This window comes from Cannabis sativa, chromosome 1 (genome assembly GCF_029168945.1).
Source record: "Cannabis sativa cultivar Pink pepper isolate KNU-18-1 chromosome 1, ASM2916894v1, whole genome shotgun sequence".
Lineage (NCBI taxonomy): Eukaryota > Viridiplantae > Streptophyta > Magnoliopsida > Rosales > Cannabaceae > Cannabis > Cannabis sativa.
The window spans coordinates 2,881,538-2,899,642 of NC_083601.1; the positions used below are offsets into that span (position 1 = coordinate 2,881,538).

Sequence of the window (18,105 nt, forward strand, 5' to 3'; positions counted from 1 at the left end):
TTGATCCAAAAGAAACCAACACAGTCTAGTCTACTGCGAACAGAGTAACGCTAACATTCATTTCATTTCTCTCTACTCTTTCCTTTCCTTTTTCTCTTGTCAAGCTCTAAGCTCAGCTCTAATGGCTTCCTCACTCGCTCTCAAGCGCCTCCTCTCCTCCACCCTACGCTCCAACTCCATTCTCTATCCGGTTCGCCCCATAGCTAGTACTCCCTCCATCGCTTCCAGGTACTTCAACACCAACGCCGTACGGAGTTACGACGACGGCGACTACGACGAGCGCGGTGTCGACATCGACCGCCGCTCTGACCGTTCTCCCTCTCGCCGACTAGGCCGCGATGATTTCCTCTCAGGTAGTCGTCTTCTTGATCCTTCTTTTAAACCTTTCAGAGATCCATTTTCTTCTCTCACGAACGCTTTTACGATTAGAAAAAATAATAGTTGAATGGCTCTGTTTTTTCGGCTCTGTGTTCTTCTTCTTTAAATTGTTGTAATTCCTTCAGTGTTTGATTTTCTTAGATACCTTTAGTGTCTGTTACTGAGAGAATTTAAGTTAGAAAACGTTAATTGAGATGTGAATTTAAGCATTTTTCTAAACTTGATTCGAATCTTTTCTTTGTTATGTAACAGAAGTGTTTGATCCATTTTCACCAACAAGGAGCCTTAGCCAGGTCCTAAACCTAATGGACAATCTCATGGAGAATCCGCTCCTCTCAGCCTCTCGCGGCGCCGGGTCCGGGCTTCGGCGAGGGTGGGATGCGAAGGAGACTGAGGATGCACTCCATCTCCGAGTGGACATGCCAGGACTCAGCAAAGAGGACGTGAAGGTTTCAGTGGAACAGAACACTCTAACCATCAGAGGCGAAGGCGGCAAAGAGGAAGGCGACGAAGAGAGTGGACGGAGGTACATGAGCAGGATCGACCTGCCGGAGAAACTGTACAGGACTGATCAGATCAAGGCTGAGATGAAGAATGGTGTGCTCAAAGTGGTTCTGCCTAAGGTCAAAGAAGATGAGAGGTCTGACGTTTTACATGTCAACGTTGAGTAGTTCTGTTAAGCATGGCTTTTTCTATTGTCTTCTTTGTTTCGAGTACAATTTACTTAAAAGTGAGAAATGAGAGATGAGAATGTAATGGCTATGAGAACTATGAGTTGAGTTGTTAATATTTTGATATTATTTTTCTTTCATAATAAGATAGTTTTGTATTTTTCTGTTTTTCACATTTTCACCTTTGTAACCCTTACTCGATTGGTAGTGTTTTTTTATAGTCGATGTCTGCAAATGCACTTGATTTTTCTTGGATTGAAAATGCCTTCTAATGTGATAAAATAAAATCGTCAAAGAAAATGAAAGGAGAATTAATTGAAGTTTGGAGAAGAGAAGCCAAAAGCAGTAGTGTCTATTGATGAAGGCTGATAGTGTTGGGCTTGAATAAACTGGAGTTATAACATATAAATTAGTATGGCAGGCAAATTTATTCACTAAATTCATACGAATATAGTTTTTTGGCAAGTAATATTAACATGTTCATAAACTGAGTTGTTACAATAATAACTGTAATAACTGTACTCAAGATTAAATAAGAAACAATTTTGAACAATAATAATTGTCTCATATTACTGTGCTAATCTACTTTTAACTTTCTCAGTGCCAACTAAGATTATTATTTGAACAAATATTCTAGTTTTCTATTTTTATGCAAATATTCATATTTGATTAATTGCTTGTGCCGTGATACTTTATATTTCTTGTTGTACTTTTTAGTGATATTTTATATTTGGTGTTTTACTGAGATAACTTTCCTGATATTTAAGGTCTTAATCTCACGTCTTATGTCCACTAATTAATCTGTCTCTTTTTTTTTCTTTGTTAACACAAATAATAAGTTTATACTTTTGTTGTTATCCTTATATGTGTTCTTTTTCAGAATACTTTTAAATATGTTTGTAAGAGTCGGAGCTCATCGGTAGAGCTGATCTCAACTGTATCAAAGAAAGAGAGAGAGTTGAATAAAAGTTGAATCATTGACAAATCAACCAAGGACATAATATAAATACATCATTTTATAAAGGGCAAAAGTGACTTAGAATTATCACACTTTTTTTTTTGAACAAAAATTAATTCATTAAACAGCAATATCCGTTATCACAATAGACTGAAGAGCATGTGGAACATTGCTCTCAGTAAAAAGACCATCAGACCAAAAACAAGCACCGCGAGCAACATAATGTGCGGCTTTGTTAGCAGATCGTTTAACATGACGAATCATTATGTAAAGAAGAAAGAATCAATTGACACTCCTGAACAAACAAACCAAAAACTGATGGAAGAGCAACCGAGCTATTAAGAGCTTGAACAACAACAATACAATCTATCTCAACTAGCACATTAGACAAATTCCTCGACTTCAACCAACTAAGGGCCTCCTTGACGCTCAATACTTCAGCCACAGCCGGCTGACAAGCCCCAGAATGCAGAGAGGAACTAGCTTCGATTAACTTCCCATGACAATCCCTAATGACCATGCCCGTACCATATTGAGTTGTTGCCTCAAAAATCGCCCCATCCGTGTTGATCTTCAGCTTCCCAGCAGGCGGCTTTACCCAACAAACACTGCTACCAACAACAGTAGCATCAAACAACAGCGGTTCAAACCTGTTCTCCTGAGCCAACAGCCAACTAGAATGACACGACCTTGCCACTCGAACCACATCCGCAGCCTGAGAAGAACGACCCTGCCAAAGAAGCTCATTTCGAGCTTTCCAAATACCCCATGCTACCATCAAGGGCTCATCCACCAAAGCCACTCTACCTCCTAACAGAAATGCCTTAAACCAATCGGCGAAGGTAGATTCTGCAGAAAAATGTAACCCCACACCCGACCTATGCCAACAGGATTAAGCAAAATGGCAGCCAACCAAAACATGAAAAATGGTTTCTTCATCAGAATTACAAAACACACAGCGAGGATCAATAGGAACATGTTTTGTACGCAATTGGGTACGAGTTGGGAGACACCCCAAGATAGCTTTCCAAGCGAAGTGAAGAACCTTGGGGGGGACTTTAACTTTCCAGAGAACCTTCCATAAGTCAGACTCCAACTAAACACCCCATTCATCTTTCAGTTCTTGAAGATAGCGATAGGAGTTCTTAACCGAGTAAAACCCATTCGGCTCTTTACCCCAAAACCAAGAATCAACATTAACATTATCACTTAGAGGCCCCTGCATTATCAACTCGATATCCCTTGCCTCAAACAAATCATGCAAGACCTCAAGATCCCATTGCTTACGATCGATGCACATCAACTGCGAGACCGTGCTATGAGCCAACACAGGATGTCTAGAAATGACACAAGGGTTCACAGCAGAAACCAGCCAAGGGACATTAAGCACAGGGGTAGACACGCCAGACCCGATTCTCCTTCTAGCACCATCACGAACCAGTCGTTGTGACTCAAACACACTCCGCCAAATAAAACTTGGGTTCGGACCTATCTCAGCCGTAAGAAAATTACCATTTGGAAAGTATCGGGCCTTGTAAATACGTCCCACAAGAGAATCTTCATATAGAAGAAGACGCCATCCCTGCTTTCCTATCAAGGAAAGATTGTAATCCTACAAATTACGAAAGCCAATCCCACCTGAATTCTTGCTTCTACAAAGCCGACGCCAACTAAACCAACTGACACCTTTTGTTCTATTATTAGAGGACCCCCACCAGTACTTTGACATTAAGCTCTCAAAGTGTGAAACAGTCTTAACCGGAAGAAGAAACACAGACATCGCATAGGTCGGCAACGCTTGAGCCACCGTTTTGAACAAAGAATTATTACACTTTCATATTAACACTGCTTCGTGGGAAGAAGAAGACTGAAAATATTAAGCCACGTGTCAAATTAGAGACCGTTGATTTTAAGGAAGTGAATCCTATTGAAGGGGTGTTTTCGTCATTTGACAATACAGTAAAGCCCCGCGGTGCAGAGACTCAATCATCATACCGCTAAAACACGTCTTAAACCCACACTATCTCTCTGCTCTTCGTTGCCAAAGAGGATTACCCAGAACAGGAAGAGCTGAGATTTAGCTCTCTCTAGCTCCTTCAATGGCGTCTCTTTCGTTCGCTCACTTGTTCTCGTTACCCAGGTTCTGCCTTCCCCCTCTATCCTTTATCTTTTGTTTTGCTTTTGTGAAGGAACAAAAAAAAGTACTTATTTCTTTTGATTGAAAGCCATTGTAATTGTACTGCTTTACTACCATTTTGTACCAAATATTGGCAAGGAACCCGAATTTCTTGTTTGTTTTCGTAATGTTTACATAAGCCTCTAAAACCCTGAAATGGAAGCATTCTGTACTAGCTTAAAACTGTGAAATTTTCTGACTGGAATGTGCAGGTGCCACTCGGATTGGCCGTTGTGTTATACGTCATGTAAACTCGTACAGCTGCAGGGTTTGAGGTTGCAAAATAAGAAGTGGGCTTTTGCTGCTAGAAAGAAAATTGCAGAGAATTTGGATTCAGAAACACCAGATGGGGATGAGGTCGTGGTCAAGAAGAAGACAACTAGAACTTCCAAACGCACTCGGAAGAAACCCATAACGGAAACTCCTGAAGAGAATTCTGAATTGGAGGTAACTAGTGATGGAGAGAGTGTTAATAACGTAGTTTCTGCGTCTAGTAAGGACACTAAGAAGTCTCCAAGGAAGACTCGAAAGAAAGGTACTGTCTTTTGTTTTGTGCAACTCTTGCTTGTTTAAGTAACTGTGGATTGGCTAAGCGTTGGTGCCCTTAGGGTAGAGAATGAGCTTTGTTTGGATGGGAAGAAATCCCCCCTCCTCTTAACATAATCTTTTTAGTGTAAGTGTAAGGTATTGCTTTTTGTTTTGTGCAACTCTTGTTTTTTAAGTACATATATGTTTTGGTCAACCTCGATTGGTCAGCATTAAACATATTAGCATAATTGTTTCCAGCTTCTTCTGCTACTAGTAGCTCGGAGGATGTGATAACTGAGAAGAAGGTAAGGAGGAGGAGGAAGATTAAGCAGAAAGATGATTCTGATAATGATGATTTGGTTAGTGACTCAGAAATGAGTGAGTCTGAGGAGTCAACCTTCATTGCAAATGTTGAGGATGAAAGTGAGGAAGAGTTGAAAATTGATGAGGGAGAGGATATTAGCTTCACTTATGGTTGGCCACCTCTTGTTTGTTGCTTTGGAGCTGCACAACATGCTTTTGTGCCGGCAGGAAGACCAGCCAACAGACTTATAGATTATGAAGTACACGAAAGAATGAATCAAGCCTTTTGGGCTCCTGAAAAATTTGTAAGGGCTCCGGGGGGATCTGCAGGAAGTGTTGCGATTGCTCTTGCTAGCTTAGGTGGTAAAGTTGCTTTCATGGGGAAACTTGGTAGTGATGACTATGGTGAGGCTATGTTGTGTTATATGAATGCCAACAATGTACAAACCAGGTCGGTCTGTATTGATAGTAAACGGCCAACTGCAATATCGCATATGAAAATTAGCAAAAGAGGCCGTTTGAGAATGACTAATGTTAAACCTTGTGCAGAGGATTTTTTATCAAAGACTGAAATCAATATTGATGTTCTGAAGGAGGTAAAAGATTTTAAGAATTTGGTTCTTGCCTCATAACTGCTTCCAATTGTCTGGTGTTTCTGTTCTTCTTATTCGGGGCTGGGAATTGAACTTGGAATTTGGAATTATCTGACATATATGTGCTCTAACTAGATCATTCAGGATTTAATTTATCCATGATCCGTACAATTGAATTGCAAAATAACTGTTTCTCATAGTTATCCATTTTTTTATTTGTCTCATGATCTTCCAAAAGACTGGAGTTTCTTTTTTACATGTAAATACTTTCCAATTTTAGTTGATGTGGCTAGTTTTGTTTTATTTTATTTTTAAATTTCATTCGCTTTACAGAGTTTATTTCCCTATGATTTCTCTGACTTTTGACAACATATTGTGCAGGCAAAGATGTTCTATGTCAGCACACATTCCTTGCTCGATCCTAACATGAGATCAACTACATTGCAAGCAATTAAGATTTCAAAGAAATTAGGAGGAGTTATATTCTATGACGTAAATCTTCCATTGCCCCTTTGGCACTCTAGTGAAGAAGCCAAGAATTTCATACAACAAGTGTGGAATCTTGCAGATATTATTGAAGTTACGAAGCAAGAACTTGAATTTCTATGCGAGATAACACCCTTAGAGGAATTCGACACCAAAAACAATGCTAAATCTAAATTTGCTCATTACAAACCAGAAGTTGTTGCACCACTTTGGCATGAAAATCTCAAGGTATTGTTTGTGACAAACGGGACTTCCAAGATCCACTACTACACTGCAGAGCACAACGGTGCCATTAATGGGATGGAAGACCCTCTTCTTACTCCTTTTACTGGTGATATGTCAGCATCTGGAGATGGCATTGTTGCAGGTACTATAAGAATTATTACTTTCAGTTGTATTTATGGTTGTTCTTGTTTGTGGTTTTGATGACTAAATATATAGTTGGAAATAGTTAAAAAAATGAGTAGCACAGCATTTATTTATGATATGAAAACTATAGAAAGATACTTAATCTCATTGTCACTTGTTTGCAGCTTTCTTGAGAATGTTGAGTGTCCAACCAGATAGAATTACTGATAAAGGATACTTAGAACGCACAATCAGGTATGCAATTGATTGTGGGGTCATAGACCAATGGGCCCTTGGGCGAGTGCGTGGCTTCCCTCCGAAAGAGGGTATGGAAGAAGAGGTGGTTCCTGATGAAAATGGCATAAGGTCTATAACAGAAATGGAATACCGCACTGTAGTAGAATCTGTCAGTTGATCTTGGTTGCAAGCACTTTTACAAGTATAATTAAAGCTATTTTACTCCCTACTAGTCAGAGAAGTTGAAAATTTTTACAGCTTAAATACAGGACTAAAAAAACCATGAATTAATTTAGGCTTTTTGTCTGTCTTTTCCTTGTACACACTTAACTAGAGACTTATGTGTAAAATTGTTTTGTCTTTTCTTTATACACAATTTCTTTTTACACACTAATACCCACAAAATGTATTTTTTTCCATTTAAATATAGACACACACACACATATTAATAGACATATAATTTGTAAAACAACAACGAAGAATAATTAGAATTGTTGATTTCAAGATTGGAACAATATAGTACCATTAACTTATATCTATTCTTATGAATAAACACTACATTTTATAAAGAAGCTATATAAACAACCAACTAAATACAATTGAGGTATAACAAATTTTACAAGAACAACTATATGTAGCGGGTTTAGTTCCCTGGTATGTATATGTATATATAACCAAATATTCATACCCCAATTTAAAAACAATATACACAAAATTTTTCATTTGGTAGTTTATAGTGAGTTTATCTTCTAATCTCTATTCCCTTCATTTTTCAAATTTAATTAGTTTTTATTAATTTTTCCCTTATTTAATTAGTGTTTTGTTTTGATTTCTATCATTTAATTAGCATTTTAAGTGCATTAAATTCAGTGTATGTGGCAGCTTGTAACCACTTTAACTTACTAATTTTTTTTATTCTAATCCTTTACACGTTTTTTCAAATACTATTATAACTAATTTACCATTTAGAACAAAATAGCAACTCATTTTCTATTTCATTTTTATTTATTGTTTTTTTTATCATTTAGGGTTCATTTAGTATTCCGTATTACTATTACATCGTATTATATACTAGTTATATAAAATTTTAATATAATTTTAGTAAGTAATTATTATTAATTAAAATACAAAATTTATTTTTTATATATAATTTAAATTATTTTATACATCCGCCGCGAAGCGCAGGATGTTTACTAGTTAAGTAAGAGTACTGAAACTCAGTACTCAAGATTGAGGAAAGAAAAGAAACAATGGAGGACGAAGATGAAATGAAAAGTGAAAAGCTCAACTGAACTCAGTTGGCAGAGAAGGTCTTATTTATATAGACAAAAGATCCAACTGATTACAATGATTGACAACCGAAAATAAAGGAAGCAAAATAACTAACTCATTAGCAGACCTAACTAACTTAGTGTACAGTAAAGCAATGTAACCTAATCATTTTTAGTTCTAACATCCCCCCTTAAGTGATACTGATCATTGCTGAGTATCAACTTGTTAAAAAAGAACTGAAAGGACATTGCTGGTAGAGGCTTTGTAAACAGGTCTACAATCTGATTTTGTGTTTCCACATATCAAATGTCAAGTTGCTTTGCCAAGATCCTGTCTCGAACAAAATACATGTCAACTTCAATGTGTTTTGTTCGAGCATGAAACACATGATTGGAGGCTAAGGAAGCTGCTCCGAGATTGTCACACCAGAGTATTGGAGATTGAGGAGTTGGAATACTGATTTCAGAGAGAACAGATTGAATCCACATGATTTCTGAGGTAGCCAAAGCAATGGCTCTATACTCAGATTCTATACTCGATCTAGCTACTACAGTTTGCTTCTTTGAACACCAACTAATTATGTTTCCCCCAAGAAAAATGCAGTAGCCATATGTAGATCTTCTATCATCTAAGTACCCTGCCCAATCAATATCAGAATAGGCAGTGGTCCAATCTGTGAGCTGGTTTGAAGACTAAACCAGAATCAATTGAGCCAGCCAAGTATCTGAAAACTCTTTTGCAGGCTCCCCAATGTTCAGAGGTGGGAGCTTGCATATATTGGTGTTGGGTTTTATGCCCTAAATAAAATTCATTTCAATATAATCAGATTTACTTATTAATATAGATCAGAAATAACATTTAATGTTGCATGGTTCACATGATTTATTTCATGATTATATGTACATAATGTATGAATTCATCTGAAACCCTTTTCACATACTTGATCCTGTTTATTGTGATGTCAACACATTGGAAAGTAAACATGACTATGTGAATAAAGTTTTCTAGATTTATCAGACACAGGGTTTTACTGATATGATAATCTACAATAGAGTTTACTTGCATTTGGAGAAATGCTATGTTCTTTCCAGGGCATTGGTTAAAGTAAAGCTCAGGTTGGATGCATGGAGTATGCATCGGAAGGGAGCGATATTGAACTTTGACTTAGATTTATTAAACTTACCTTAATATCTATTCAAGTCAATATCGCCTAGTTGATCCTAGATCAAATGATCTTAATCCTGTTATGATTAGGCTCGATCTCGAGAGGCTATTCGTGTTCTTTGATTTGTTAGTTAAGCCTACTTTTGGGTCAGGGTGATACGTACATTTTGGGAACACGGTAGTGCAATTGAGTGGGAGCGCTAACATAAACATTGAATCTATATCTTCTATATGGTGAATAGTAAGTAAAGGATGATCTCCTTCGAGCTTGACCAAACGAAAATAAATGGTGGAGATCTCATTTCACATAAGCTGAAATATCATTTATACGGGGTTAAGTGTTTTAAGGATTAAATACATTGTAGGGTGTAACGGTAATCTAATCCCTTTACAGTGTAGATCATTCATATAGAGGATCATTGATCAAATTAGGATTATAACAATGGATAACTAATGATGTGTCTATATGGTGGAACATATAGAGCATTCTATATACTGAGAGTGCAATTCTAAGTTCTATGCGTGGATTCAACGAAGAATTAATAAGTTAGTGAATTTTAGTAATAAATTCTTGATCTACTTATTGGAAGCTCGGTTATATAGACCCATGGTCCCCCCACTAGTTGAGATAATATTGCTTGTAAGACTCATGTAATTGGTTTTGATTAATCAATTATAATTCTCAAACTAGACTATGTCTATTTGTGAATTTTTTCACTAAGTAAGGGCGAAATTGTAAAGAAAGAGTTTATAGGGGCATATTTGTTAATTATGATAATTTGTATGGTTCAATTAATAAATATGATAAATGACAATATTATTTAATAATTATTTATAGTTATTAAATAGTTAGAATTGGCATTTAAATGGTTGAATTTGAAAATTGGCATTTTTGAGAAAATCAGATGCAGAAAAGATAAAACCGTAAAATTGCAAAAAGTGAGGCCCAAATCCATACTGTATAGGGCCGACCACTTTTGTAGGGTTTTACCTGTGATATTTTCATTATTTTAATGCCAAATAATTCAAACCTAACTCTAGTGGAATGCTATAAATAGATAGTGAAAGACTTCAAGAAATTTACACTTAAATTTTCTACTTTTTCATTCAGAAAAACTGAGCCTTTCTCTCTCCCTATCTTTGGCCAACCCTTTCTCTTTCTTCTTCCTCTTCGATTTCGAAATACTTAGTGTTAGAGTAGTGCCCACACACAGCAAGTGATACCTCAATCATAGTGAGGAAGATCGTGAAGAAAGACTTTTAGCAAGAAGGAGTTTCAGCACTAAAGAATCAGAGAAAGAGCTCCAGATTCAGATATTGATAATTCTCTGCTACAGAAAAAAATCAAGGGCTAGATATCTGAACGGAAGGAGTCATATTATTCCGCTGCACCCAATGTAAGGTTTCTTAAACTTTATATGTGTTTATTTCATCGTTTTAGAAAGTTCATATTTAGGGTGTTAATCAACATACTTGTGAGTAGATCTAAGATTCTGGTAAAATAATTTCCAACAACTGGCCTCAGAGCCATGGTAATTTATTTTCTTACAAGAAATTTGGACTTTAAAACGCTTGTTTGATGTTTTGGATGGTATCATGTTGTATTGAGTGTTATTTGATGATTGATTGATGTTTGTGAATTTTCGTTAAAAATAATTGAATATCTATTTCTGGAATTATTTTTATTGGATAGTATGGAAAAAATTAAGCAATTTACTTTTTTACAGAACTCAATTTCGATTTAATTTGAATTAGTTATGATTTTTTGAAGTTTCAAAAATATCGGGGTGGTGTCGCTGCACCACGCGCGCGCGCGGAAATCATGCAACCGCCCCCTGCGCCGAGTTTTCACGCCCAAACACCTCCCATGCACGCGCGGACATGTATGCTCAGCATACTGTCCGTACAACTGGCATTTTTTTCGTTTTTCTTCGATTTTTCATGCTTTTTCATGGATTTAGCTTCCGTTTTTTTGTGTAGTTCTGTATTTATACATTTACTATTCCTAATTCAATTCTAATTATCATAATTAAATTAATTAATATTTTTTAAATTTAATTCATGATATTAGTGTAATTTGAATTTGAAAAATAGTAAATATTTATCTTTTTGCTTAATTATCTATCTTATTTTTAAATTTGATTATATCTTATCTTATTTTTAAATTTAAGGTCAGATATTAAATTTTTAAATTAAATATTTTTTTTGTAAAATAATTTGACCTTATTTAAATTTAAAATAAGATAACTATAATCATGTAATTTTAAATAGATTTAAGATATTTTGCTATTTTTTAAATTTTGTTATTTTATTTATTTAAATTAAATTTAAAATCTGAAAAAAGATATTTATTTATGTTTTTTAATTTTTATTTATAAAATAACATTAAATTTTTAAAAAGTAGTTAGCAAATTTTGAAATGATATTTAAGTTGGTTGAAACCTAATTTTTCAAAATTGTAGGTTTAATTTTAAATATTATTTTATTAATTTTGAAAATATTTAAATTTTTTTAATTTTTTTTATTTTAATTTTCGAAAATAAATTTTTATTTAATTAATTTTTTCGAAATTATTTATTTAAAATTAAATAAATCCTACATCCAACTATCCAGCTAACCTTGTTGCAGGAGTATGTGTTTTAGCTTGTTTGTAAGTTTTTAAAACCTATTATTGCTTGATTGCAAATAGTCATGGTTAACTTGTTGACAGATCCAATGATCTGATTTTAACTCATGGCTCCCTTGGTCAAGTAAATAATTTGTAACAGGTAATTTTTCACAATCTTCTTTCATCTGTGTATGACCTAGCAACATGATAGGATCCATCCAAATTGTGTGCCTGTGTGAGCCTATGTGTTTAATTTCATTATAGATGCATATAGGTTGTTGTTGCTAAATAAAATATCATAGTTCTTGATAGATTTTATTTAGGCCCATTTAGTTTTTGGGCCTATTCAATTAATAACAGTTGTTCATTTTAAGGTTAAATTCCTCTCTTTTGGGCCTTGTGTGAGAGTTGGGAGCCATAGTAGTGGGTACGACATACTGAACCCAGCACCCCCTCACATGAACCACCCCAATTGTGAAGGCCCATTTGCCTGATTTGAATAACTGTACTAGGTTAATTAAATTAGTTTAACCTAATAAAATTGATTAGCTACATAATTAATTTCATTTATTTTGAAATTAATTTAAGAAAACCATAGTTTAAAGAATTTTATTCTAAGCTAAACTATATGTATTTTCTTGTATTTAATTAAATATAGAATTATAACCATCTAGATTCTTTCTGAAGCTTAATTTAAATTTTTCATTAAATATTCCTATTTAAGTTGATATTTTGTTATCTATAACTAATCAACTTAAATCTGAATATCTTTTGGATTTAAAATTTCAAAATTAAGTTGAGGAATTTTAGGAATTGGTTATTAAGATTCTTTAGATATTTTTTTTAAGTTGATATCTTTTCGAATATTAACTTAAAATGGAATATTTTCAAATTAAGTGGTTACAACTTAATTTTTGATATTTAATTAAATTTAAATTTGAAAATATTTAAATTCTAGATTTTTTCTAATACAACTTAAATTAGATATTTTTTCAAATTTTGAAAAAGATACTTAGTCAAATAAGATATTTTCTAGATAGTTATTTCTAGACTACTTATTATTTCTAATATTAAATAGGAAAATATTATACATTGTGAAATTAATTATTTAAATAATTAATTTTGGTGCAATTTATTTTAAGTATATTTTTCCTAGTATTAAACTAGAGATTAATAATTAAGCCTTCTCTACACTTAATTATTTATTTCTTGAATTTAATACATTTACTTAATTTGAAAATTAAATATCTAAGTTGATTTTCATCATGATACTTAAATATTTCTTTTTCATGATATTTAATTAAATAGAAAATTATTTTAAGTTGAAATTTATTTTTTCAACTTAAATTTAAATAATTTTCAAAATATATTTTTTTTTATTTTATTAATCAAATTTCGAAATTGTATTTCTTAAATGCTGGAATTTCGAATTTTATTTGAAAAATAGATTAAAGTTGTAAATTATTTACTTTAATTTTGGACCAACTTAAATCAATGATTTTTTCATTTAATGATTAATTAAAATAAATGAAGTAAAATATATTTTATTAGAAATTTAATTAATTAGTCCATGAAAATCTAGATAGATATTATCTGTTTTTGCTTGAAGTATTTTTTCTAGTGTATTTAATTAAATAGAAAATTAATATTTAAGTTGATTTTCATCATCATACTTAAATATTTGAAATTTTTCTTATATATATTTAATTAAATAGGAAAATTATATTTTTTGTTGTAAATTAATTTTATTAATTAATTTTGGGCCAACATTAAATTAGAATAATTTTTCTAGGATTTATTTTTTATTTTAACATGCATTTTCGAAAATTGTATTCTTAAATACTTTAATTTTTCAAAATGCAATATATATTTATAGAAAATTAAATTTGAGTTGTAAATTAATTTAAATTAATTTTGTAACAACTTAAATTGAATATTTTTCTAAATATTTATTGGAAATTATTACTAAGATGGAAGAAATTCATATTATTTTCATATCCATCTAAGTAAAATTTATAAATATTAAATTAAAATTTATATTTAAAATTTCTCATTCTAAATTGAAAATTTTAATTAAATAAATATATATTTTAAATAAATAGATTAAATAATGAGAATCAAAGAAAATACAACTCTCTTTAAATAATGAGCTTTATTATTAAGATATTCGATCTCTATTGTTGGTTTTACATCGCGTTTGTTTTAGTGAGTAATCTTCCCTAATGGAGGAACGTTCATTAGCAATTTCGCACCGTTTAATCTCGAAAGATAAGTAGTTTGTAAGTGTTTTATATGGTATGGATCACCCTAATGGTGGCGACCATATTTGACTTGCAAATTATGAAACAATGGTGGAAGCTCATAAGATAGAATTGCCTTGACTCTCGCCTAAACGGGACAACGCTGAATTCCAATCTTGGTCGAATAAAAGGTTGCTAGAATGTTTAACATTTTAGATGAGCTGACAACTCTATTCAACGAATGGTAGCTTTGACTCTCGCCTAAACGGGACATTGATATCAGTTTGTTGAAAACCTTGGAAATTATTTAGGATTGTATGTTTTAGTATTTTCACTTGTCATTCCTACTTGCTATATGTTTAATAATTTCTGAATTGTGTATGAATTTATATTGAACCATGTTATTTTCTGTTATTAAGTTGTAGTCTAATTTCGAATCTTCATTGTTGGTCTAACTTGGTTTGTTTATCTAATGAGATAAATCCCTAATGGATTTTCACCATTAGACATACATAATAGTGTTAGATCTCGAAAGATAAATATTGTATATGCGACATCTAGCTGTTTATCAATTGATGACACCTTAGACTAGTATTTTTACGATATTAAACAAGAAGATTGTATAAATAAGATTACTTTGACTCTCGTTAATCAAAGCATCGTTGGATTCTTATTTATAAACAAAATTATCCTAATTCCTCTTAGCTTATTCATTTCTAATTAGCTTCATAGCATATCATTGGATGAATGGTCTATAAATCATTTCATGTCATTCTATATTTTCTCTTAAGAAATTAAATGACGCACATGATTATAACCCGAAATTCTATTCCACAATGATATAAATCCTCAATCTTAGAAATCTCCTACTTGTATGGGCAAATCAGACTTAGAGTTAAATTAGTTTGGTGGTCCAAGATAGAATTACTCATTTTATTTGGTATAAATTAAGTCTTTGACTTTAATTTTAGAATCCAAACAGAAATTTTCTTATATTTCTATTTCCAGGAAGCAATACAGTTACACGTTCACAAGTGTTTAATATCCATCTGTTAATGGTTTCAAACTGTATGGAATATGAGTATAACATTTGGTGACCAGGATCCACTTGCACTATTCTATGAACTCATTGAAGTAACTAAACCTAAGTCATCAAAAAGACTCAACCACATTTTTTTATTAATCTATGGCATTTGTATCTTGTTCATAGTGGTTTTGACAAGATCAATCTCTGCAAAGAGTTTATATACCTATATCCACTGAAAGTAGTTCATCTCATTCGCAGATGGATGTACATTCATGGGTGGATATAAGTTTTTCGTTGTATTCTTAAAACGATAACTCTAGATTATACCTTATGCAAAGAAATTTGAAATGTTTAAATTTTATTAATTTCTAGCAATGGTTAATACCATTAAGGTAAGTGGTTAAAGATCTTGCGAATTGATAGGGGTGGAGAAATAGTTAGTAGATATGCAGTTCAAAGATCATTAAATTGATTTTGAATTATATCCAAACTTACCTCCCCAGAAATTTCAATTTGTATATTGATGATTAGTTACTAGTCGTTGCCTAAATCCTTCTATGGTAATACAATTCAGAATGATGTAATGATTGTCTACTTAATGTAAATCATTACTAGATTCATGGATGACCTAATCAAAATCTTAAGAAAAGCTATAACTGTTAACCATGGCTTGTTAGCTATTCTAAGTGATTATGGGTGGATCATCCCATTGTCAATAGATAAGAAAGTGTTTGTTCAAACAAATACTACTTTTTTAAGATAATGACTAAGTCTGAAAATAAAGTAGCAAATAAAGGAGATATTTATTTCTTGATTCCAAAAGTGTTCTATCATCTTATTTGACATATGATGATCCCACTACCTCTGTTGTCTTGTCACAACCAAAGAGGTTAATACCATTTAGTTTTCTTCGACATAATTCACGGTACCTTGTCGTAGTGGGAGAGTTTCTAGGAACTCACCTTCTTATGACTTGGGAGACACTAATGATTAAAATTCATTGTGAGTTTAAACAAGTAATGGATTGTCAAGATAAGAAACTAAGAAGAAAAGCCAATAGAACTATGGTTTAATCCATTCACATGGACTAACCTAAAGTTTTCTATTACAAGGACATAAAAGGAAATTTTTGTTTATAAGTCTATTCAATGGACTTAACAAAACTTCTTGTTCCTAGTTTTGAGTTTATCTAAACCTATGGCTTATGGTATACCTGGTAATTACTTACTCCAATGCAAGAAACTTACTTTAGTAAGATGCTGAAGCATTTTCTTTCTAATGGCAATCTATAGAAGCTTCTCGACTTCTAGGCATAGATTTTATTTATCTAAGGAAAAGTCTCAATTATTCCAGAAAACATAAAGCCATGAAAGAATTTCTTAAATCAACAGTGAGAGGTCTTAGACATGCTTTAGTATGCCTTAGACCAGACACCTGCTGTTGAGTGGGAGTAATGAGTAGGTATCAGATTAATCCAGGAGAAGAACATTGGAAGACAATCAAGTAAATCTTAAGATTAAGACGAGGAACTATATGTTAGTCTATAAGGGTGTGTTTAAAACTCTTAGACTACACCACATCAGATTTCGAAATTTGCCTTTGTGCTAGAAAATCTTTCTGATAAGATGGTGATTACTCTGGGGGTGGAATAGTGATTTTGGAGAAGTGTAAAAACCTATCTGAAGTCTCTAGGTCTACCAGAAAGGGACTGAATGTTAAAGCTGCAGGAAAGGTACTTATTCAGTCTAAGGAAAGTTCTATACAACTTTGGCACCATTCCAAATTGCCTTAACTATTTGTGTTACTTCCTGAATAACCAAGAAGTAGTTGCCGAAGGTATAGAATCCAGTATCCCAAGAGAGTAGACATATAGAGAGGAATTTCACATTATCAATGATTTTGTGATTAAGGAAGAGTAATAGTGGAGAAAAGGTTGTGTTTAATTCAACCTTTCAGATCCTATTACGAGGAGTTTACTACTACTACACTTGATTTGTATATCGAGGTGTTGAGATTATTTGAAATGCACTTTTTGTTTTATATTAGTGCAAGTGGGAGTTTGTTGGGTTTTATGCCCTAAATAAAACTCATTTCAATATAATCAGATTTACTTATTAATATAGATCAGAAATAACATTTAATGTTGCATGGTTCACATGATTTATTTCATGATTATATGTACATAATGTATGAATTCATCTGAAACCCTTTTCACATACTTGATCCTGTTTATTGTGATGTCAACACATTGGAAAGTAAACATGACTATGTGAATAAAGTTTCCTAGATTTATCAGACACAGGGTTTTACTGATATGATAATCTACAACAGAGTTTACTTGCATTTGGAGAAATGCTATGTTCTTTCCAGGGCATTGGTTAAAGTAAAGCTCAGGTTGGATGCATGGAGTATGCATCGGAAGGGAGCGATATTGAACTTTGACTTAGATTTATTAAACTTACCGTAATATCTATTCAAGTCAATATCGCCTAGTTGATCCTAGATCAAATGATCTTAATCCTGTTATGATTAGGCTCGATCTCGAGAGGCTATTCGTGTTCTTTGATTTGTTAGTTAAGCCTACTTTTGGGTCAGGGTGATACGTACATTTTGGGAACACGGTAGTGCAATTGAGTGGGAGCGCTAACATAAACATGGAATCTATAGCTTCTATCTGGTGAATAGTAAGTAAAGGATGATCTCCTTCGAGCTTGACCAAACGAAAAATAAATGGTGGAGATCTCATTTCACATAAGCTGAAATATCATTTATACGGGGTTAAGTGTTTTAAGGATTAAATACATTGTAGGGTGTAACAGTAATCTAATCCCTTTACAGTGTAGATCATTCATATAGAGGATCATTGATCAAATTAGGATTATAACAATGGATAACTAATGATGTGTCTATATGGTGGAACATATAGAGCATTCTATATACTGAGAGTGCAATTCTAAGTTCTATGCGTGGATTCAACGAAGAATTAATAAGTTAGTGAATTTTAGTAATAAATTCTTGATCTACTTATTGGAAGCTTGGTTATATAGACCCATGGTCCCGGCACTAGTTGAGATAATATTGCTTGTAAGACTCATATAATTGGTTTTGATTAATCA

At 33.0% G+C, this 18,105-nt stretch overlaps 2 protein-coding genes across 3 annotated transcripts; both read left to right on the forward strand.

Annotated features, from left to right (window-relative positions):
• LOC115707101 (heat shock 22 kDa protein, mitochondrial) lies at positions 1–1,224 on the forward strand. 2 transcript variants are annotated; one of them, XM_030634949.2, is made up of 2 exons: positions 1–356; positions 631–1,224. In XM_030634949.2, the coding sequence occupies exons 1-2, from the start codon at positions 122–124 to the stop codon at positions 1,047–1,049; spliced, it is 654 nt and encodes a 217-aa protein (XP_030490809.1). In that variant the 5' UTR covers positions 1–121; the 3' UTR covers positions 1,050–1,224. The 2 variants fall into 2 exon arrangements, with proteins under 2 accessions (XP_030490809.1, XP_030490810.1); XM_030634950.2 differs by having other exon boundaries at positions 2–353.
• A 2,726-nt stretch (positions 1,225–3,950) lies between these two features.
• On the forward strand, positions 3,951–7,072 carry LOC115707743 (fructokinase-like 2, chloroplastic). Its single transcript, XM_030635784.2, has 5 exons — positions 3,951–4,147; positions 4,396–4,718; positions 4,970–5,610; positions 5,989–6,460; positions 6,627–7,072. The coding sequence occupies exons 1-5, from the start codon at positions 4,107–4,109 to the stop codon at positions 6,854–6,856; spliced, it is 1,707 nt and encodes a 568-aa protein (XP_030491644.1). The 5' UTR covers positions 3,951–4,106; the 3' UTR covers positions 6,857–7,072.
• Positions 7,073–18,105: the final 11,033 nt, after the last annotated feature.